General features: G+C 47.8%; 1 protein-coding gene across 7 annotated transcripts in view; it reads right to left on the reverse strand.

The window, feature by feature from the left end:
• LOC139054403 (prolactin-releasing peptide receptor) overlaps positions 1-24502 on the reverse strand; it is a 167965-nt gene that overhangs the window by 4338 nt on the left and 139125 nt on the right. For 5 of the 7 annotated variants that reach the window (XM_070531341.1, XM_070531339.1, XM_070531337.1 and 2 more), the window contains one exon: positions 12043-13285. In XM_070531341.1, the coding sequence (XP_070387442.1) occupies positions 12065-13282 (1218 nt within the window). In that variant the 5' untranslated portion in view covers positions 13283-13285 and the 3' untranslated portion in view covers positions 12043-12064. Of the gene's footprint in view, positions 1-9789; positions 9949-12042; positions 13286-13404; positions 13592-24502 lie in introns of those variants that run through there. The other 2 variants (XM_070531342.1, XM_070531338.1) reach the window with 2 other exon arrangements.

Below are 24502 nucleotides of genomic sequence, written 5' to 3' on the forward strand. Positions count from 1 at the left end.
AATCAAGCTTAAGTACTGTTTGCAAGAACGTACTCTCGTTACGCAGGGGTCGAGCGGAAGGTGTTGTAGGCCATGCTATCAAGAGGCTAATGCTGTGTATTCAGTGAGACTGCATGTGACGAAGAAATACGAAAGGCCGCAGATAAAGAACGGGTGACGCGTGCCGACACGTACACAAGAGAAATGGACAACACGAACGGTGGCGTTCGTGTTGTCCGCTTCATTTCTCTACTGTCCATGTCAGCACGCTTTACCACTTCTTTGCATAATGAACCTTGTGGGGATGCGCGACACTCACGCGTTTCCTGATATGTTGTTTTCCCGCACAGCTCCGGTCCCCTGTAATCCGGCTTCGCCGCGTCGCGTGATGCCCGCTGCAGTCGGTGTGGTTGAAGCGCCGTACGAGAGATGGTTAGAACGACAGAAAGCTGAGCTAGTTGGTAAGGATTCCTTATGCACAAAAAAAAGGCGCGAATGTTGCGCTGCTAACGCAAGCTAACGGCGGGGTTACTTGGGCGCGGAAAGGAGAGCGCTCCTCCTCTCTGGTTCGGAAAGCTGCACGGACGTTCTGCGAGTGCGCCGATCCATGCTTCTGCGACACCATGTCGCGAGGGCTCGCTTGAACGCGCCACCGTTAGCGTGAGTGTAGGCGCGAACGACCAGGCGCTGGGATCCAGTGGGGGCGAACATATTCGCTCGTTATGCGATCGCGGTTAGTCGTATTTCCCAGATTTGTCGCGCTCCCATCGGCATGTTTTGTGGATAGCAACTCGACTAGCAGGCATTGATCTATGAAAGTTGCAATGAAGGTGTCCTTGTGATTCTTTGCACTACCGTGTTGTCGTTCTTCCGTACCAAGAGCACGGGTAAGAACCCCACAACCTTTACCAATTAGCTCAACTTTCTGTCGGTCTAAGCTTTTACGTTATGAATGCAAAGAAGGGGTAACTTCATCTCTAGTATTCTGAGCCCTTTTCCTTGCTCTCCTATAGCGGCATTCGTGTTGTCCACTGCTATTCTCTTGTGTCCGTGTCAGAACGCCTTATCCCTTCTTTGCATTATGAATCCTTACCAACTAGCTCAACTTTCTGTCACTCTAAGCTTCATCTCGAGTACTCTGAGCGCTTTTGCTTACTATCGTACGGCGGCGTTCGTGTTGTCGACTTGTCTTCTCTAGTGTCCGTGTCTGCATGTCTTACCCCTTCTTCACACCTTGAATTCTTACCAACTAGCTCAACTTTCTGTCACTCTAAGCTTCATCTCGAGTACTCTGAGCGCTTTTGCTTACTATCGTACGGCGGCGTTCGTGTTGTCGACTTGTCTTCTCTAGTGTCCGTGTCTGCATGTCTTACCCCTTCTTCACACCTTGAATTCTTACCAACTAGCTCAGGTTTCTGTCGCTCTAAGCCTCGTCTCTATTACTCTAAGCGATTTTCCTTGTTCTCCTACAACGGGGTTCATGTTGTCGACTGCTCTCCTCTTATTTCTGTGTAAGCACGCCTTACCCCTTCTTTGTATTATGAATTCTTACCAACTAGCTCAGTTTTCTGTCGCTCTAAGCTTCACCTCTAGAAATCAGAGCCCTTTTCCTTGTTCTCCTATAGCGGCGTTCGTGTTGTCCACTGCTCTTCTCTTGTGTCTGTGTCAGCACGCCGTACCCCTTCTTTGTATTATGAATCCTTACCAACTAGCTCAGTTGTCTGTCGCTCTAAGCTTCATCCCTTGTACTCTGAGCCCTTTTCCTTGCTATCCTACATCAGCGTTCATGTTCTCCACTGCTCTCCTCTTCTTTCTGTGTCTGCACGCCTTACCCCTTTCTTGCATAATGAATCCTTACCAACTATCCCAACTTTCGCTCAATCTAAGCTCCATCTCCAGTACTCTAAGCGCCTTTGCTTGTTATCCTACAGCAGCGTTCGTGTTCTCGACTTGTCCTCTCCAGGGTCCGTGTATGCATGTCTTACCCTTCTTCACATCATGAATCCTTACCAATTAGCTCAACTTTCTGTCGCTCTAAGCTTCGTCTCTAGTACTCTGAGCCCTTTTCCTTGCTCTCCTATAGCGGCCTTCGTGTTGTCCACTGCTCTTCTCTTCTTTATGTGTCTGCACGCGTGACGCCTTCCTTGCATAGCGAATCCTTACCAACTAGCTCAATGTTCTGCCGCTGTGAGCTTCATCTCTAGTACTCTGAGCGCTTTCCGTTGTCCTCCAGCAGCGGCGTTCGTGTTGTGAACTTGTCTTCTCTTGTGTCCGTCTCAGCACGCCTTCCCCCTTCTTTGCATTATGAATACTTACCAGCTAGCTCACTTTTCGGTCGCTCTAAGCTTCATCCCTAGTACTCTGAGCGCTTTTCCTTGTTCTCCTACAGTGACGTTCGCGTTGTCCACAGCTCTACTCTTGTTTCTGTCTGCACGCCTTACTTCTTCTTTGCATTATGAATCTTTACCAACTAGCTCAACTTTCTGTCGCTCTATGCTTTACCTCTAGAACTCTGAGCGCTTATCCTTGTTCTCTTGCAGCGGCCTTCGTGTTGTCAACTTGTGTTCTTTTGTGTCCGTGCCTGCACGCCTTACCCGTTCTTTGCATTATGAATACCTACACGCTAGCTCAACATTCTGTCGCTCTAAGCTTCATCTCAAGTACTCTGAGCCCTTTTTCTTGCTCTCCTATAGCGGCCTTCGTGTTGTCCACCGCTCTTCTCTTCTTTCTGTGTCTGCACGCATTACCCCTTCCTTGCATAATGAATCATTACCAACTAGCTCAATTTTCTGTCGCTCTAAGCTCCATACCTCGTACTCTGAGCGCGTTTCCTTGTTCTCCTACAGTGGCGCTCGTGTTCTCCGCAGCTCTTCTCTTGTTTCTGTCTGCACGCCCTAACTATTCTTTGCATTATGAATCCTTACCAACTAGCTCAACTTTCTGTCACTCTAAGCTTCATCTCGAGTACCCTGAGCGCTTTTGCTTGTTATCCTAAGGCGGCGTTCGTGTTGTCGACTTGTCTTCTCTAGTGTCCGTGTCTGCATGCCTTACCCCTTCTTCAGACCACGAATCCTTGCCAACTAGCTCAGCTTTCTGTCGCTCTAAGCTTCAACTCTAGTACTCTGAACGCTTTTCCTTGTTCTCCTACAGTGCCGTTCGTGTTGTCCACTGCCCTTCTCTTGTGTACGTGTCAGCACGCGTTAACGCCTTACCCCTTCTTTGCATTATGAATCCTTAGCAGCTAGCTCAAATTTCTGTCGCTCTAAGCTTCACCTCTAGCACTCTGAACGCTTTTCCTTGTTCTCCTACAGTGCCGTTCGTGTTGTCCACTGCTCTTCTCTTGTGTACGTGTCAGCACGCGTTAACGCCTTACCACTTCTTTGCATTATGAATCCTTAGCAGCTAGCTCAAATTTCTGTCGCTCTAAGCTTCAACTCTAGTACTCTGAACGCTTTTCCTTGTTCTCCTACAGTGCCGTTCGTGTTGTCCACTGCTCTTCTCTTGTGTACGTGTCAGCACGCGTTAACGCCTTACCCCTTCTTTGCATTATGAATCCTTAGCAGCTAGCTCAAATTTCTGTCGCTGTAAGCTTCACCTCTAGCACTCTGAACGCTTTTCCTTGTTCTCCTACAGTGCCGTTCGTGTTGTCCACTGCTCTTCTCTTGTGTACGTGTCAGCACGCGTTAACGCCTTACCACTTCTTAGCATTATGAATCCTTACCAACTAGCTCAATCTTCTGTCGCTCTAAGCTTCACCTCTAGCACTCTGAACGCTTTTCCTTGTTCTCCTACAGTGCCGTTCGTGTCGTCCACTGCTCTTCGCTTGTGTACGTGTCAGCACGCGTTAACGCCTTACCCCTTCTTTGCATTATGAATCCTTAGCAGCTAGCTCAAATTTCTGTCGCTCTAAGCTTCAACTCTAGTACTCTCAGCCATTTTCCTTGCTCTCCTATAGCGGCGTTCGCGTTGTCAACTTGTCTTCCCTTGTGTCCGTGTCTGCACTCCTTACCCCTTCTTTGCATTATGAATACATACCAGCTAGCTCAACCTTCTGTCGCTCTAAGCTTCATCTCTAGTACTCTGAACCCTTTTCCTTGTTCTCCTACAGTGCCGTTCGTGTTGTCCACTGCTCTTCTCTTGTGTACGTGTCAGCACGCGTCAACGCCTTACCACTTCTTTGCATTATGAATCCTTACCAGCTAGCTCAAATTTCTGTCGCTCTAAGCTTCACCTCTAGCACTCTGAACGCTTTTCCTTGTTCTCCTACAGTGCCGTTCGTGTTGTCCATTGCTCTTCTCTTGTGTACGTGTCAGCACGCGTTAACGCCTTACCCCTTCTTTGCATTATGAATCCTTAGCAGCTAGTTCAAATTTCTGTCGCTCTAAGCTTCAACTCTAGTACTCTGAACGCTTTTCCTTGTTCTCCTATAGTGCCGTTCGTGTTGTCCACTGCTCTTCTCTTGTGTACGTGTAAGCACGCGTTAACGCCTTACCCCTTCTTTGCATTATGAATCCTTAGCAGTTAGCTCAAATTTCTGTCGCTCTAAGCTTCACCTCTAGCCCTCTGAACGCTTTTCCTTGTTCTCCTACAGTGCCGTTCGTGTTGTCCACTGCTCTTCTCTTGTGTACGTGTCAGCACGCGTTAACGCCTTACCACTTCTTTCCATTATGAATCCTTAGCAGCTAGCTCAAATTTCTGTCGCTCTAAGCTTCAACTCTAGTACTCTGAACGCTTTTCCTTGTTCTCCTACAGTGCCGTTCGTGTTGTCCACTGCTCTTCTCTTGTGTACGTGTCAGCACGCGTTAACGCCTTACCCCTTCTTTGCATTATGAATCCTTGGCAGCTAGCTCAAATTTCTGTCGCTCTAAGCTTCACCTCTAGCACTCTGAACGCTTTTCCTTGTTCTCCTACAGTGCCGTTCGTGTTGTACACTGCTCTTCTCTTGTGTACGTGTCAGCACGCGTTAACGCCTTACCCCTTCTTTGCATTATGAATCCTTAGCAGCTAGCTCAAATTTCTGTCGCTCTAAGCTTCAACTCTAGTACTCTCAGCCCTTTTCCTTGCTCTCCTATAGCGGCGTTCGCGTTGTCAACTTGTCTTCCCTTGTGTCCGTGTCTGCACTCCTTACCCCTTCTTTGCATTATGAATACATACCAGCTAGCTTAACCTTCTGTCGCTCTAAGCTTCATCTCTAGTACTCTGAACCCTTTTCCTTGTTCTCCTACAGTGCCGTTCGTGTTGTCCACTGCTCTTCTCTTGTGTACGTGTCAGCACGCGTTAACGCCTTACCACTTCTTTGCATTATGAATCCTTAGCAGCTAGCTCAAATTTCTGTCGCTCTAAGCTTCACCTCTAGCACTCTGAACGCTTTTCCTTGTTCTCCTACAGTGCCGTTCGTGTTGTCCACTGCTCTTCTCTTGTGTACGTGTCAGCACGCGTTAACGCCTTACCCTTTCTTTGCATTATGAATCCTTAGCAGCTAGCTCAAATTTCTGTCGCTCTAAGCTTCAACTCTAGTACTCTGAACGCTTTTCCTTGTTCTCCTACAGTGCCGTTCGTGTTGTCCACTGCTCTTCTCTTGTGTACGTGTCAGCACGCGTTAACGCCTTACCCCTTCTTTGCATTATGAATCCTTAGCAGCTAGCTCGAATTTCTGTCGCTCTAAGCTTCACCTCTAGCACTCTGAACGCTTTTCCTTGTTCTCCTACAGTGCCGTTCGTGTTGTACACTGCCCTTCTCTTGTGTACGTGTCAGCACGCGTTGACGCCTTACCGCTTCTTTGCATTATGAATCCTTAGCAGCTAGCTCAAATTTCTGTCGCTCTAAGCTTCAACTCTAGTACTCTCAGCCCTTTTCCTTGCTCTCCTATAGCAGCGTTCACGTTGTCCACTGCTGTTCTCTTGTGTGCGTGTCAGCACGCCTTACCGCTTCTTTGCATTATGAATCCTTACCAACTAGCTCAGCTTTCTGTCGTTCTAAGCTTCATCCCTACTACGCTAACCGCTTATCCTTGCTCTCTTGCAGCGGCGTTCGTGTTGTCAACTGTTCTTGTGTGCGGGTCTGCACGCCTTATCAATTCTTTGCATTATGAATACTTACCAGTAAGCACAACTTTCTCTCGGTCTAGGCTTCATATCTAGTACTCTGGGCCCTTTTCCTTCTTCTCCTATAGCAGCGTTCGTGTTGTCCACTGCACTTCTCTTGCGTCTGTGTCAGCACGCCTTACCATTTCTTTGCATTATGAATACTTACCAGCAAGCTCAACTTTGTCATTCTAAGCTTCATCTCCAGTTCTCTGAACCGTTTTCCTTGTTCTCCTACAACGCCGTTCATGTTGTCCACTTCTCAAGTGTCCGTGTTTGCACGCCTTGCCCATTCCTTGAATTATGAATCCTTACCAACTAGCTCAGCTTTCTGCCGCTCTAAGATTCATCCCTAGTACTATGAAAGCTTTTCCTTGTTATCGTACGGCGTCGTTCGTGTTGTCGACTTGTCTTCTCTAGTGTCCGTGTCTGCATGTCTTACCCCTTCTTCATACCATGAATCCTTACCAACTAGCTCAGCTTTCTGTCGCTCTAAGCCTCGTCTCTAGTACTCTAAGCGATTTTCCTTGTTCTCCTACAGCGGCGTTCGTGCTGTCCGCTGCTCTTCTCTTGTTTCTTTGTCTGCACGCCTTACCCCTTCTTCACACCATGAATGCTTACCAACTAGCTCAGCTTTCTGTCGCTCCAAGCTTCACCTCTAGAATTCTGAGCCCTTTTCCTTGTTCTCCTATAGCGATTTTTGTATTGCCCACTGCTCTTCTCTTGTGTCTCTGTTAGCACGCTTTACCTCTTCTTTTTATTATGAATCCTTACCAACTAGCTCAGTTTTCTATCGCTCTAAGCTTCATCCCTAGTACTCTGAGCTCTTTTCCTTGTTCTCCTACAGTGCCGTTCGTGTTTCCACAGCTCTTCTCTTGTTTCTGTCTGCACGCCTTACCTCTTCTTGGCATTATGAATGCTTACGCATTCCGGTCGGCTACGCAGCGAGACGCACTTTTGCTGGCAAACGGTCGCGCCCCTGCGAGGAACTGTACTTTGTGAATGTACGTAGAATCCGCACAGTCATACGCTACAACCGAGCGTTTCGGCTGCGAGCGAAGTCATGTTGAAACGCCGCTAAGGCTCAGGCCCAACTCGAACGACGCTGATTCAAATACATGTAACATTCAGGAACGCTTTCCTAAGGTAACGGTCGATTTTAATGAAATTTGTTGCACTTGAGAGAAAACTGTGAATTGTAGTGACTGTGAGTTGCGGCATTTTGATGCAAAACTTGGATTTTTTTAAAGCTGTTTTAAAGACTTTGTAATCTTGAAAAAATTTGAAGCACGAAGTTAACATATTTGTCGCTCTGCACCAAGAACATATATCGCAGTTGTGTAAACTGCATCCATTAGAACATCTAAAGCAGGTAAATTTCATGTGTCAATTTATATGTTACGTGGATTTGTTACATTGATTACAAAGGTATTGCAAAATTTCCAGTCACATATTAGTAACTAAATTGAAAGCAATTTATATTAAATCAATTTTGGCCGTGTTAGATCTACTATGAAGTGCCATTTCTAGAATTCCGATATCATTTTTCATTACTGCGTTACAGAGCTGTCAAGTTCGTAGCTTCGTTTTCTGAAAATTTGCGATTCCTTGCAAATCTTTCTTCGAAAACTGTCGATCTAAACCGAAAATTCACAACCAACAGTCGCTAGATTTCAGCATTCTTTTAAGTGCAGCCAACTTGATCAAATTTGGTGCTGTTGTTGCCGAGATAAACGATTTCTCCTTTCCGATGTATTGGAATAGGATCCCCACACCTAAAGCTTCCTCTAAAAACTGCTTGCCATTTGCAAAAAAAAAAAAAAACTTGGGCAGCCTGGTCGGCCAAGGACACAAAGTGCCCTTTTGCCGCATGCTTTCAGGGACGAAGTATTGTTCCGTGTTGGTTCAACGTGTAAAATGTGAAGTATGAACTGTTTATTTACGGTTCGCCACTTTTCACTACAACTACTGCTGGTAATATAATTGTAAATGTCAGATGTGCATGTGCCGGTGATTTCTTTAGATGCAAGTTGAAGCAACCCTTTATGTTAAATGCGATGTGTGAAAATAGGCACTCCGAGGAGCATTTGCTCGCGTTAAATTTCTCGGATGAACGATCGCAGTGCTTCAGCTACAGCGTCATAAAACTGATTTGAGCGAATGCAGTTTCAGCCCTGTATTGAATACTAAAACCTTCCACGTTTGTACTGAACAAACCTCGACCCCTTACTGTGGCGTTCCTATAAACACAATTACCCCACAGCTGACACGGTTAAAGAACGTAGCTCGCGTGCCCTGCCATTCGGCTTTCGATAAGACACGCCAGAGAGGGTCTCATCACCTCATCTCGCAGTCGACAAACAACTATTTGCACCAAGCGCCCAACAATGACCCAGCAGTTCTCCCGCATAGAAGCGTCGCGATGGCTCGGAGTATAGCAGCTCTCGCAGAACTATTGCTGCTCGATGCGGCGTATTATTACGCGCTCGTTTGATGTCTAAATGATTACATTGATTCTCGCAGAAGTCAAACAAGGCATTCGTGTCGGGAAACTACAGGGATACTAAATATAAGCAATAAGTAAGTTTACTGACGTCGGGTACACCTTCAATGTTTATTGTGCATTTATTTTGAAAGGTTGGTTACTGGCGTAGAAAATGAGCACAAAAATGCCTGGTTTCCAGTGCCGCCACCGGCTGCTGCAGGCGCCAACCCAGGTGCGCCCTCGACGCGTGTCCCCGGCGCCTTTCTCGCAGCGGCGTTCCGCTATGTCTCCCACATTTTGCATAGCCCACGTCAATGCGCACTTCTGAAAAACTTCGACAGCGAATAGCTTCAGTGGCTTCATATCGGGGTTGATCGTGGGTTATCACATCTTTATAGCCTTATGTGCCTTGAGAAAAGACACGGTGACAGTTCACGAGCTGATGTGATGCGGCATGAGTTGCGAATATGTTTGCGCTAAGAATTGTTCATTTATGTAAATGTGTGCCGAAAACGTATTAAACTTGCACAGTGACAGCTCTCGCCTTGTGTACACTATAAGTGTATGGCTCTGCTGTTGCTTCCGTGAAAGCGAGCAAGATTCAACGGGGGTCGCCGTTGTATTGCGAGGGTTATTGGAAACGTCGAAGGTTTTCGCTGTACATTTATAGGACGCTTGAATTAAAAGCAATCGCTGTGCAACATGGCGTAGCCAAACTCGGTTGGGGTTAACGTTGGGCTGTGAACGCTATTTCAAATAGTCACAATGACTGCTGCAGGCGACAACGGTCCGTCCTAAAAGGCACGGAGTGAATAGCGTTCCCGCTTTCAGAGCGAGTCGTGCTGCCCCGGTGCGTGGCACGCTGTCATGCTCAGAGACGCTCCAGGTGAGCTATAGTGCGCTGCGATGAGGGTGAACGCAGTGAAAGTGAGACTGCATTCGAAAGGAATGTGTCAAACAAAGTACAATGGCTGTGTGAAAGAAAATAAAATTGCTTGCCATATTAAAGTTTACCTCAGCTGCGCTAGTCGGTTTTGTATCCTTACTGTTTCTTGCGTCAACAGAGGTGTCTCGTCAGCTCGTGCAAACAGAGCTAAGTGTAGTACGGAGGAACGAAGGCCGTGTCTTAGCTGATTGAATAACCATTTACTGGAGTTCACGCTGCCTTGCGCTCAGGCCATAAGCGCAGGCGAAATTAGCCAAACCGGTTCAAACTGTCTATTGTGTGATTGCCAAAGCATGTAGCTGGTATTCTGGTCGTTTATTATGTATTTTATTGGTAACAATGAGCTTCAAAACTTTCCATTCAAGCTGGTTGAACATTTTCCCACTCGTGCGCTGGCGTACGGGAGATCAGCCACACCCGTATTTGGCACCTAATCATGCTGTGGATTTCCCAGACTGAGATGGCAAAAAGAAAAAAAAAACAGACACAACTAAAAAACAGTCGCTTGGGTTGTGTTGCTCGGAATCAAATATCGTAGTTTTTGTTGACTGATTTTAACATCCCGAATCTGCACAGGGGGCAATAGCGCATGCTGTAGGCGAGGACACGGAACAATTTTTATCATCTACGGTTTTGTGGTGTTCATTGGAACGTAAAGATACAGGTTACTGTAGCTTGCCTTAAAAGAAAACCGACAAAAATTGCTGAGTTTCAACCCACGACCTCATACAAATCAGCAGGCCATCATAGCCACTGAGACAACGTGGTGGGATTCGCGAATTTTAATTTGTTCGTGCACATTAGAATATATTCGGTTCAATTACGACTTTACCAACTCTTAGCAAAGAGACAAGGGTGTGCTGCATAACGTGCCGCCTGCATAAGAAAATAAATAGCTTCGGTTGCCTACCGTTAAGGTGAGCTTGCGATAAGAACGGAAACATTCAATGTTATTAAAACTAAAGCATCTTACTTGAAGCCCTTGACTGAAGCAGCTCTTTGAACATTGACCAGTTTCATATTAACTTCTACTTTTACTCCTGTATTTTACCAAGCCCCCAGAAGAGGCACTCTGCGTGTACACGTCACCTATGCAAAAAAGAAAAGGTCTATGTGGCTGCGAAACAAATCGCGACAAGACACCTTCACGCAAATGCGCAAGTGGATTTGTAACCTGTGTCTGCATATCGACAAACAGTCACCTACTACCACCGTTTAGCAAGCTTGCATTACTCTTTCGAAAGCACCCTTTCAGATGACAAAAAACTACCGCTACAAAATGACGTTTTTTAAAGACACACCCGGTAAAGCCGCAGGACAATGCCATGGCGCTAAATATCTTAGATTGGGGGGGGGGGGGCAAACAGTAATTTTGTACTCTAGTGCACAAACACCCTTTCCAAAGCAAACGGGCCTTGCAATTGCAAAATCAGGCCATGAGATCCCCACCATAGTTGCAACATGCGTTACGCATGTAAGTTTCTAAGCGTGAATAAGTGTAAAGCTATGTTCACACTACGGTCGTAACGCGCGTAACAGCTCTTTCGGCGTATCGAACGTAACGGCTGTAAAAAACGTTACGGCAGTTAAGCCGGCACCTTTGTTCACATTTACTGCTGCGTAAATTACGGCTGTTACAACAGGCCAATCAAATTTGTAGCTGCAGAATCGACGTCACCAGCGGTCCAATATGACTCCTGTCAACATGCGAGCGCTGGCCGAGATCGAAGAAATTCACGCTCAAAACAAACTTATCGTCATGTATTCAATCGCCCATAGACGACGAAGGCGACGCAGAAGGGTTTGGGTGCGGCAAGTATTACTCGATAGGGCCGTGGACGGCGATTTTCACAACCTTGTCGCCAAGCTCCGAGTTGGTGACGCTGCGATGTTTCATAACTTCATGCGCATGTCGCCCCCGCCGTTCCGCTTCCTTGAAAACCTAGTGAGACCACTCATCAAAGTTCGGAGCACGCACCTGCGGCCATCGATTTCCTCAGCGGATAAACCACATCAACTGAAAACAGTCTCGCAAGGCGCGCTGTACGAACTTTCACGAACACAGCGAACCTAATCATGCACACGTAATGGTGGAATGGAACTTCCCGCGTCCGGAGCTGTCTGCAGACGGAAGGATGGAAGTGTCGTCATCGGTTGTTAAAAACCGAAAGCTTATAGGTCATTGGCTGTGTCGCAACGGTCGTAATGTCACAGTCGTAAATGTTGCCGACCCTTTAACACTCTCACCCACGATTTACGCGTGAATTGCGCACGTTGGTGCCTTTACGATCGCAGTCTGAACAAGACGCATACGCTTGGTGCGCTTCCGCTTACGCATGTTACGAAAAATCGGCGCCTTACGAACGTAGTCTGAACATAGCATAACTTGCGTATTTGGTTACATCGGTTATGTAGAATAGAAATGATACACCGTCTGCAGCACGCACAAGACGTTTCACGTACTCACTGCGGCTGCATGCCTGTACATCCTACTCAATTTTTTTCCATTGTAGGAGGTGGCCCCCATTCGAAAAGCAGAAAGCACTTACGCGACCGAAATCAAGCGGCTGCTCAGGCCCTGGAATCGCAGCGCCCCTTGTTGCGGCCCGCGCGCCTCAGCTTGCGGTACTGGCAGGCGTCCAGGCTGAGTCGCCACACGCGGAACAAGTAGGGCGTGCCCAGCGTGGGCAGGAAGGCGATGAGAACAGCGAACGCGAAGGACAGGTCGAAGTGGACGCTATGCTCCGGCCCCTCGTGGACAACGTGCACGATGAGGCGCAGCACGTTCAGCGGCAGCAGGCACACGGCGTACACCGTGACCATCATCATGACGGTGTTCTGGGTGCGGCGCTCCTTGAGCCAGTCGAGCGCGTCGCCGGGGGGTGAGGAGCGGCGCCTCTGCGCGGACGGGTCACGCGTGGCCACGGCAAAAGCGGCGCACGAGCGCGTGCTGTACACCGACTCGGGTGCCATGGACGACGCGACGGAGCAGACGGACGCCTCTTCGCCGTTGCTGTCGCGCCGGTAGGTGGCGTGCAGGGCCAACGAAGTCTCCTGGGCTTTGATCTCTACGGTGACCTTCACGTGCAAGTAGATGACCAGTGCGACGGGTAGCGCGTACAGAACTATGAACAAGCCGCGGATGTACTCTTCAATATTCTCCGTCAAGTTGATGGCACAGATACCTGTGCCCCGGAACTGATACCCCAAGTACTGCTGCAAGTCGAGGAACTTGGTATAAGCAGCATACGGAAGAGTTAGGATGCCTGCCACAAGACAGACGCCGAGTAGGCACAGCAGCGGCGGTATCTGGCGCTTCATCGGGTTCATAGCGTACCGGTACCGGTCGCAAGCGATTGCCACGAATGTCAGCAAAGTCAAGTAGAAAGGAAAATCTTGGACGATCGGCGACGCAAAGCAGAGGAAACTGCCGAAGACCCAGTTGTGTAGAAATAGCGTCACAAGAGAGATGGGCATCACGACCAGCAGCTTGAAGATGTCGTTGAGTGCGTTGGCAAAGAGGTACACGCACACTGTCTCCCGCGGCCGTTTCCCGCGGTAAATGTGCAGAACCATCCATCCGTTGGCGATGAGAGACGACACGAAGAGCGACCCGTACAGCACCAAGAACAGCGGGTACGAGGAGCGGAAAGTGCGCCGCACCTGGGGCTTGCCGAACTCGGACGTGTCGTTCTGGAACTTGAGCATGAAGTGCATGATGTAGCCGATGTACTTATCTGGAATCTGCTCGATGTTCAGTTCAGGCTCAGTGGCACTTGTGTTGGTCATGTCCTGAAAAAACGATGTAAACATGGTTTAGTTACAATATAAGCACTATACGCGCTCGCATCCAAAGCGATGGCCACAATTTTCCTCCCAAATTGCACGAACAGGTCTTGGGAGTTCCATACGGGGTATTTCAGCTTCTTTCTCCATTTGCGCAACTTTGCTTTACATTGGCAACTTCGGCAATGTGCATGGCACCGCACTAGTAACCTCGTGTGAGAATGGCAAGGTGACCTTCATTTAATGAGAGCAGCATTCCGGGCAAGTTGGCAATCCATTGCTTAAATGATATTGCGCGACATAACAAACGACACGGACGTGAGAGAAGACGACACACCAAGCGCAAACTTTCAACTAAGTTTATTGTGCCACTGCGTCATATTATACATGGCAGGCAACGTGGATCGCGCATGCGCTTACAAGGAAATGAAGTGCGAACTCATGTAACATGGTTACGTGTCATGTGATGCCACGTCCAAGTAACTTAATTCTTTTTCTGTGAGAGCCAGAGATGGGAAGCTAACACACGCATCACCCAATTTCGCGATCATCTGCGCTTCAGATATCTCACGGATGAGCTGCGTACTGCCACGGGAAGCAATCGTGCATTGATCCTCAAGAGGCTTGCAGCCATGATCGCGACAGTGGATCGCCAAGAAACCACCAGAGCCGTTTTTTACATTGTTGCTGTGTTCGCGGAGCCGATCACTGAGGCAACGCCCAGTTTGTCCGATATATTTCTTCCCACATGAAAGCGGGAGGTTGTACACCATCCGGTGTACACACTCGACAAACTTTTTTCCGTGATGATTTCTGCACTTATCGGAAGGGACGGCATTTGCATCCGTCAGCCTGCACAGCCTGCCGGGCTTGTCGGTACGCAGAAGTAAGTTGCCGATGCCCCTCCTGGCATACGCCCTAAAGTAAGTGTCATACCTTACATGCACGGGATATCCCACAACTTGAAAAAGATTGCCCAAAGGGCGAATGTAAGTTGTTTTTTCTGCTCCCGACAAGCTCGGCAGGCTTTGCAGGCTGACGGATCCAAATGCCGTCCCTTGGTGTACAACCTCCCGCTTTCATGTGGGAAGAAATATATCGGACAAACTGGGCGTTGCCTCAATGATCGGCTCTGCGAACACAGCAACAATGTAAAAAACGGCTCTGGTGGTTTCTTGGCGATCCACTGTCGTGATCATGGCTGCAAGCCTCTTGAGGATCAATGCACGATTGTTTCCCGTGGCAGTACGCAGCTCATCCGTGAGATATCTGAAGCGCAGATGATCGCGAAATTGGGTGATGCGTGTGTTAGCTTCCCGTCTCTGGCTCTCACAGAAAAAGAATTAAGTTACTTGGACGCGGCATCACATGACACGTAACCATGTTACATGAGTTCGCACTTCATTTCCTTGTAAGCGCATGCGCGATCCACGTTGCATGACATGTATAAAATGACGCAGTAGCACAATAAACTTAGTTGAAAGTTTGCGCTTGGTGTGTCGTCTTCTCGCACGTCCGTGTCGTTTTTTATGTCGCGCAATATCATTTAAGCCTTGATTTTCTTTTTTTTTTCAGTGACGGCAATTTTCGTGAATCGCGGCTAACAAGGTCGTCTCGATTTCATTTTTTTTTTCAGTGCTGAAAATTTTATAAAGTAAGGCTTACGGAAAGTCTCGCTTGGCCAAAATTACTTCCACCGGAAAAAATATCGAGGGTACCGTGTCATTCTCACGTGCGGATATAAAAGCTGTGCCACCCATGTTCCCCAAGTCGCCAGTGCATCAGAACCATATTTGCGCGAACTGAGAGAAAAGCAGAAATGTGTTTTTAGCCTATTGAGTCCACTTGGGAATAATCCTGCTATATCCTGCTAATGAAACTAAAACATACAAGGAAACTGGCAATGATCAATAAAAGCTACATTACCGCATACTTCACTAAGCCCGAAGATGTAATTCACACACTAACTGAACACCGAGCTAACGAAACTGTACCTGATGCCTCGTCATTACAATATGACGAACAGCAAACAATCGCTCTAGCAGACCTATAAACCACTTGGGACGCTTAATTGAGCACGTCGCCTTGAGGAAAGAGACATTTATTTGAGAGACGTCGCACTCACGTAAAACTCCTGAAACCTAGACGCAAAGGGAGAAAATGCCATTTGTTGGGCGTGTTGGTAAATTCAAAGCATATTTAGCGCCAGCAAACAAGGACAGAAGGGAGACGACAACACAATGGGTCTGTATGTATGGGTCTGTATGGGTCTGTAAATGGTTCTGTATGTATCAGGAGGGCTTGTTCAGAGCCGCAAATTCATACTGCTCAGAAATTCAAGGGACGTATAGCTGACCTTAATACAGCACCCAACAACTCCAGAGCCTGTCTTAAATCAGTGTTCTGCTGAGAGTTAAAGCTAATGAAGATGCCAAGTGCCTGCCATTTGTACGCGCACTTGGAGGCCAACAGTAAGTAGACAGTTTCGCAGGTCACTTTTAGTTTAGCTTACGCAAAGCTCTTGCGTATGCTAGAAAATAACATGCCTACAATGCCCATATGGAGAACGCTATGTAGAAACTTGAGGGTTACGCACGCTAACTTTAGGATGTAGCATCGCGGGCTTTGCTTGGCTAACGTGGCTAGCGAACAACATGGCGAAACCAACGTAGCTCGCTTTGATCCGAATCACGTCTTGCTATTGTTCTTTGCCGCTACAGCAAAACATAAATGGTAAATCAGATTTCGCTTAATCTCGTACCTGAGGTGGGAACATCATTACTGTGATCAGCCTTCTCTTCTGACGTTGTCAGGTCTAACAAACGAAGCCTCCATTGAGCACTTCTACACGTTCGATAGCGCCAGAGCATTTGGCTATGCGGAACGCTCTACCAAATCTCATCGAAGGCATGCGTTGCCCTTTTGTGTGCGTCTCCGTAAACAACCAAAATGTTGTATTAAATGAGTTCAATGTCCAGTGATTTTGCCTCAGAATCATGGATTCACGAGGTTGGTGATTATGGAGGCACACTGTCGTGTTCTACATGGCGGAGTATCAACCACGCTTACGCAAATTCGTGAGCGCTTCTGAATCATCCTAGCCCACCAAGAGACGAAAAGATTATAAACTGCTTTCTCTGCAAACGATTCCGCACAAAGCCCGTGAGGGTAGTTTATGCTCCACTACATCTCGCCCATTTGAAGCGGTGGGAACCCTCTTCGCAGGCCCATTATAAGAAAAGTGCAGCGAAACATAAACTCATTGCACCAAGGTTTGCGTTGTGCTGTTTACCTGTGCAACACCTCGAGCGGTGCATCAAGAAATAAGAGTAGGCCTCTCGTCGGACATTTGCTTTCTTGCCTTCAGAAGGCTGTTTGCTCGTAGGGGAGTGCCTCTCATATCGGACTATGTCCTGACCTTCAACAGGGCAAGCAGAGACTTAAGCGACGTGCGGCGCATTATGAATGGTTCTCCGTTTGCTTCATTTCTCGCCAACCATCGAATATCATCAATGTTCTTGGTACCCAACGCGCCATGGTGGGGTGGCTGGTGGGAGAGACTAAAAAGGTCGATGAAGTCAGCCCTGCGCAAGGTACTCGCGAAGCGCAGTCCCGAACGCGAGTAGTCGAGGCTTCTACTCCTGGAAGTGGAAGCCGCGTTCAACTTCCGTCATTTGACTGACGCGTGCCTGCAAGCAGGGGAAGCAGGAAGCAGGGTCCAGCGTACTTCCTTTAACGCTGTAAGCCCGGTACTTCCAAGTCACAAGCGGCATGCGCGTTGTCAGCATGATAAGAGCGTTCTTGACAGGAATGTAACGAGCGCAGCTTTTTCAAGAACGGAAACGCAAACGAGACAGATGACGACTATCGTTGTGTGGCAAATATACACCCTAAACAGTGCAACTGTTTTTTATAGTGTAGGGGCCTGCGCAGGGATGCTCGAGTGGCGTGCAGGCACGGTCACAGCGGACGAAAACGTGCTTGCACGTTGACAGTTGGTGGCTCACAAAAATTTTGAGGACGCTTAAAGGCCCGTTTATAGTCCGACGTTATCGGAGCGCGGGCGAGCGTCGTTCGCGGTCAGTCACGCTACGTCAGTTGCGCTGCGCCAGCCGGGAGGCCATCCCCTCTATACTTCAACGCGCGCGCCGTCGGCTGCTATCTTCGGAGCATGCGCAGAACTTTCGCCAAGTCGCCCGCCGTCCGCAAAAGCAGTCTGCGGAGTTGGCGCATTTTTCTTCGCGCGCAATGCATTGTGGGTCGACGCAGCCGGCGGCGCCGGCGTGCGAATGGAGCAGGAGCCAAATCTGCGCCGGGCCCGTTGGGGCGCGCTGGCAGCCGCCGGTTACGTCGGCGCTGCAGTGCGTCGGACGTAGTGTGCGCGAGCGCACGCGCGCGCGCGCGCGTTACGTCGGACTATAAACGGGCCTTAAGCGCCGCCTTTAAGTGTGGGACACGATTGCATTCAAAGATCCACGACTGCTTATCGCGCTTCCCAGCAACAGCAGATTATGCAACCGTGAGGTTTACCGGGAAACGCTGGCGGCAAACGCTGTGCACGAACGCGAGTTTTCTGGTAGAAACGCGGCTTGGGCCGCGAATGCGCGGAGGCGAGCTGATTTTGTTGCGAGAAACCCAGCTCGGCCTGATGAATAGTAGAAACGCTGGAAAAGGGGTTAATGTTTGGCTTTCTGCGTAAGAGAATTATGTTTTCTCGTATATTCTAATTGCAATCCAATGCTATCATGTCTGTAGGTTGTGTTTAAGCCGTACTTTACCAGTTTTCTGACGCATTCTACTTTGAGAAATTCAATTATTTCAGTAAAGTCTCTTCGCTACAAAGATGGCCTGGGTGGTTGGGTATACGTTGTTCGGAATGTTTTTTCGCTCTCAATATGGTCGATGCTGGACGCGGGACGCCAGATTTCCTGCCACACGGGGCCCCTAACGCTGTCGCGTTAGCACATTAATACAAAATCGGCATTAACTCAGCACGCATCACTACGAGCCAACTTAATTAACTTAATGTGTTAACTTAATGCTTTATAGTAGAAATGTAGAAGTGCCACTTGCTACATAATATGTTTACTAGCTCTTATAGTACTGTTTCTGTTTATACTCCCCCCTTATGTCATGCTCTTACGGGAGCCTGTAAGGTCATTGTAAATAAGTTATTCGCGGATGGAAGCAAACAACCTGTGGTTTCACATTTGCCTATTCTAATGGCAATGTGTGTACTTTTTCAAATGTTTCCATTGGTGACGCATTGCATGCACAATTTCCATCAGCTAGTGTTTAGCCCCCCGAGATGTAGTCGCGCTTCAATCGCACGACCGTAATCGAAGTCGCTGCTCACTGGTTTAGAATGATATTTCAGTCTCGCCCTCGAAACCATGTGAATTGACCTTGGAAATAGTTTCCCCGCAAATCGCTTTACACTGGCCAAAAGAAGCCTCCAAAATTTCAACGTTGTCATGAACTTCCATACTTGAAACTTCCCCCGCAATTTGGAAAGGGTTTTCGGCCATGAGTAACTGTACCCTTGCACGACATGTCCGCCTACGCGCGTAGAACCTCACGGGATATTTTCGAAAGATGTCTTCTATGATCAGTTATTAGCGAACAACGACGCCCTCGCATACAAACCGCGCATGTATGACCGGGTTGCCGCCAGAGGCGCTGTTCGGCGATGCCCACATAGGTCCCCATAGGTACGAGGTATTCCGGGGTATGTGGAAACTTGTAATGGTTCTAGGACTTACCTTTGGAAATGCGATTGTTTGCTTAACATCAGCAGTACCATCAGGACTCGATGGCAGCCAAAAGTCAGTGGGACGCCTCGCATTGCGCGCACACGGGAAGACTACAAATGAAGCTCTGCAGGGTGATACGGGTTGTAGAAGTTTTGAAGGGAGGGAAACTCACAATAAAATTGAGTATGAAGAACGACTGAGGAATATGGAAGAAAGTAAATGTGCTGCGAGAGTGTTGAGCCATTTGTACAGAAAAACATCGATTCACAGTGGAGGAAACGAACTCGGAAGCTTACCAGCAAGCATGTGGCCTGTACGGTGAGCAACACAGCAACAAAGAACCTGAAGCGGAAATTCAGAGAGGATTAGATGATCTCATGGGTGGCGACAATGGAAAAGAAACCTGCCATGAGTACCTGCTTAAGAGTACAAAACGAAATGAGGAAAGAAACAATTTATGATAACTCAAATGGAAGCTCATTACTTTTCGAAGCGAGATAAGGATACCATAGAACATGCACTTATAAAGCGAGACATAAGAAGGAAGAAGCATTCACTTGCTGCGGTAAAGCTAGGGATATGATGGAGCATGTTGTATTCGACTGGGAAGATGTCTGCCCAGCGGTCGATTTAGACACTACTGGCCTCCTGGAAGCCCTTGGGTTCAGCGAGAGCAGTGGAAAAGTAAACATATGCGCAATAGGGATTAGTAAAAGGCGGTTGAAGGATTGGTGGAAGAAAAGTAGGGAAACGACAAAAAACGGAGACGTACAAAAGCTAAGTTCGCAATAGGAGTTCAGAAACTTTGGGTATGAGTATTCATCGTGAGTTTTTTTTTTCTTTTCTTTTTTTAACATAGGTAGGACATAAGGCAATAACAAGAGCTTGGTGGCGCCACCCATCACCCCATTCCAAAGAGGACCCTCATAATATCCCTCCATCCCATCCATCCTACACAGGTGGCAAATGTGATAAGACGAGCTCGTACAGGCCAGTTAAAGAAACGTCGGTGATATATATGACGGCAATGCAAGCCATAAAAGTGGAACTACCGAAGTGGGTGGAGAAAATTTAAATACTAGGGGAACCGCAGAGTGGGTTCAGGCCTGACAAACGCTTAGAGGATAATATGTTTGTACTAACTCAGGGCATAGAGATTGCAATAGCTTAGAAGAGACCTTTCTGGATAGCATTTCTCGATATCAAAGGAGCATATGACAACGTAGATTCTTAATGAGTTTAAATTACAATGCAGTTGTGATCTGATATTCTTAAGCACGAAGGCATAGAGGACGATTTCGTGGAGTTGCTGAGGGAGGTGTATACAGACCACCGAGTACAATTTGTAAGGGAAGGTGGCAAAGGTAATGAAAGGGGGCGAGGGAATTCACCAAGGACTGAAGCAAGGATGTCCTATGCCTCCATTGTTGTTCACGCTTTATGTCAAGGGCATAGAAGGACGACTGGGAAACAGCGAATTGGGGTTTTATTTATCCTACAGGTGTAATCGACAAATGGGGCAATAGGAGCTCCCTGATGGGGGCACATCACCGCTCGGAACTTGGTCATGATTTCGCCCCTTCTTACGCAGGCTTTCATTCTGCTCTGCATCACCCCACCGCCTTCCTGCTTCAACTATCCTGTTGGATTCTTCGATTTCATCGACTTACCTTGGAACCCTTCCGTCACCGCCCACGAAGAACTTGAAATTTGCCTACCACCGCCGTTCCAGCAGCTTGTCAAGTATGACGCCTGGCAACCTGGCGGAACTATCATCGCGGGAGATACGCATCGACTAGAAAAGACGCATCTGCTCTGGAGCCACTTGGGGCACATCACCGCTCGGAACTTGGTTATGATTTCGCCCCTTTTACGCAGGTTAGTTACCTGCCGTCCCTGGCATCGTTCCGTTCAAATGACCCGTTCTTGCTCGCGATCGCGTGCCCCCCTGAAATGCTTGATTGTTGTCGCCAAATGCTTCGCCTGTCATGTTTCCACTACTTTAATGCATTCCTTGTTTTTTTTTTATGCTCGTTCAGTCAGGTGATATTTAACTTAACCCTGGGCCCCCTGTGTCATTAGAGTCTATTTCTGAAGCCTTCGGTCGTCTCGAACAATCTCATGCCACAATAATTGCCGAGTTGTCAGCTATTTGTGGTACGCAGTCAAACATAGAAGAAACTGTCGATCGTCTGTCGCTGCGTGTCGATGATTTGGAAAGAAATATTGGGAGTGGTCAATCGAGTAGTCCCGGCCCACACAATAACACAAGCCAGAACAGTACTAAGCTGTCGTTTGAAATCAAACAGCTCGCCGAAAAATGTGATGACGCGGAGAACCGCCTCCGCAGGTCGAACCTTACCTTTTTGGAATTTCGAATGTAAAAGAAGAAACGTGGGCGCGATCTGAAGAACATGTCGTTTCCTTCTGTCGCGAGAAACTTCGTGTGTCACTTGATCCTGCTGACATTGAGCGCGCGCACCGAATGGGTCGTTACACGGAAGCAAAGAAACGCCCCATTATTGTAAAATTTGCGCTTTTCAAAACCAAATCATTAATACTTTCAGCTACATCTCAGCTTAAAAATTCAGGGTATACTGTTCGTGAAGATTATTCAGCCCGTGTCAGATTGGCCCGGAAAAAACGTTTTGCGTATGCTCAGCAAACTAACGCTGCGTTCAAGATACGTTTCAACAAACTTGTTATTGGTAGCAAGCAATACGTCTACAATGACACAAACGATACTGTAACAGAGCTATTGTCATCATAGCCATCACCACCACTTGCTTTCCGCCCACTACGTGCCAATCCTCATCAAACATCATTAGCTAATAGAAATGCGCGGGCTTCAAAGAACATGACTCTAATATTGACAAATATCCGCAGTTACTTCTCACAGAAAAGAGCAGTAGGGTCCCTTCTTGAAGATAGTTCCGCGGACATTGCTATTTTTACCGAGTCTTGGCCAACTCCAGATATCGACGACACAGAACTTCTTTCCGAAACGAAATCTTTTATTGCTTACAGGCTCGTCAGATCAAGAAGAAGGGGTGGTGGCGTCCTTGTTCTCTCGAAATCAGAATTGCATACATCCCCCGTCCATGTTAGTTCCTCTCACGAGATACTTTGCGTTAAACTGGCCCTTCCTAGCTGCACAAACATTTTTGTTGCTTGTTATCGGCCTCCTCATTCCGACTCCTCCTTTCTTACCGACCTTCACTCCGTCCGACTTGATCTGCACTCTCGGTTTGTCCATGCGAACTTCCTACTTTGTGGAGACTAACTTTCCCGATATCGACTGGGAAACACTGTCAGCACCTTCCAGTCCGTCGAACAAATTCATTGACTTAGTCCTCACGCTTAACTTCACCCAGACAGTTAAAGTGCCTACTCGTGGCGACAACATTCTCGATCTTGTTCTCGCTTCCAAACCTGAGTTAATTGAGTCCTTAACAAGCTTCACTGGTCTAAGCGATCACGAGGTGCTTGTGTTCAATTTTTCCGTTCCCATCCTCACAAAGCAACGCTCCATGAAATACACTCGCGACTACAATAAAGCAGATTTTCACCCTATTAACCGTTAGTTAGAAACTTTTTTCCACCTTTTTCAGCAGGCCGCACCCACTAGATCAGTAGCACAAAACTGACTGCCCTACAAGAATAAAATCTTATCCCTTGTCGAAACCTATGTCCCCCTTGTCTGCATACGTGGTGGTGTAACAAGCCGTGGTATAGCAACGCCTTGCGACAGTTAGCAAAACAAAAAGAAGCGCCTCTATCGTGCGGCCAAACACACAAATTCTGTAAAAAAATGGGAAACGTACAGCAAGTGCCTACAAGAATACATTAGCATACTACGACGTTCTAAAAAGAAATTTTTTCACGAAGATCTTGAAAACATTATGCGCGTTAACCCCCCAAAATTCTGCAATCTGGTCACCCCGTGCAAAAGCCCTACTCAAAACATTTCTTCGGCTAACCATGATGGCTTACATGTCCCTGATATTGAGCACGCAGATGTCATGAATTCATATTTTTCCTCCGTGTTCACCCACGAACCTGCACTTCGTATTGCCCCAATACCTGCCACTAGTTTTTCCCTAATGCCACCAGTTTTTATAACCCATGAAGCTATCGCTAAACTCATCGACAACCTTAAGTTGCCAAGCGCTCCTGGGCCAGACAACATAACTGCCAAAATATTGAAGGGCACCGTGAGCATTTCTAGCCGTATTTTGCAAATTATTTTTCAGCGGTCCGTTTCAAACGGCGAAATACCAAATGATTGGAAAACTAGTAACCCCAGTATTTAAGGCAGGCAATCGATCCGATCCTTCTAATTACCGCCCAATTTCATTAACATGTATTCCATGCAAGCTACTGGAGCACATTTTATATTCGCAGATCGCATCACATCTCGACAATAACGCTTTCTTTTATGAAAAACAGCACGGTTTTAGATCAGGGCATTCTTGCGAGTCCCAGCTTTTCGAATTCACCGCAGACCTTCACTTAAACTTAGATTCTTCTTTTCAAACTGACGTCATTTACCCAGACTTCTCCAAAGCCCACTCGCACTGGCGGCGAAGCGCATTAAGGAAACCGGGACGCTGATCGTAGTCTTCGAAGGACACAAAGTTCCCAACCACGTGATGTACTGATGTGCATGGGTAGAGTGCTCGCTCTACAGGAAGCAGATCGCCATATGTCAGGCTTGCGGCAAACTAGGGCACCGAGCAGACGTATGCCCCACACCGGAGAAGCAGACTTGCAGGGATTGCGGCATTCCAGACCCCGGAGAAGATCACGCTTGTGAAGAAGTCTCTTGCGCGCTGTGCGGCGAGAAACACCCCACGGCCAGCAAGGAATGCAAGAGCAGATACCAGGTCCCGTACGTGGTACGCAAACGAAGAATCGAGAACAAGCAGGCAGCCATTGCGTCCAAGAAACTTCGAGAAAAAGCGACGAGTCTCTTAAGGCAGAACGGCGCAGGTGCGGCGCAGCATCCAGACGGACATCGCGAGCCCAGAGGACGCTCCAGATCCAGAGGGAGCTCGGGATCCCGATCGGCCAGCAGAGGTCGCAGGAGCCGCTCCCGCACACCCGGGAGCCGGGGCCGCTCCACCTCGGGCGTGCGCCGTATCCAGCTTTTCTGGACGTCAGGGTTTAGTTCGCGTGAGTGCCACCACGTGGCGTACTAACCTTAAACTTTTCAAACTTCCCGCGGTGACGCGTGATGACGTCAACCAAAAAAATAAAAAAGATAAAAGCTATCCCTGCGCATTGCACTTCGCCACAATGCTTGTCCCGCCGGTGTTATCAGTGTTCTTGATCAAGCGTATTCGCTCGTCGCCTAGAAATTACTCGTCATCCTAAGAGCATTTAGTCGCGACGAGGAATGGTTGATTCTGGGCTTTTGATGCGGTTCTCTTTTTTTTCTTTTCCTTTTCTTTTTCTTTTTTTTCATTCC

This window comes from Dermacentor albipictus, chromosome 1 (assembly GCF_038994185.2).
Source record: "Dermacentor albipictus isolate Rhodes 1998 colony chromosome 1, USDA_Dalb.pri_finalv2, whole genome shotgun sequence".
NCBI lineage: Eukaryota > Metazoa > Arthropoda > Arachnida > Ixodida > Ixodidae > Dermacentor > Dermacentor albipictus.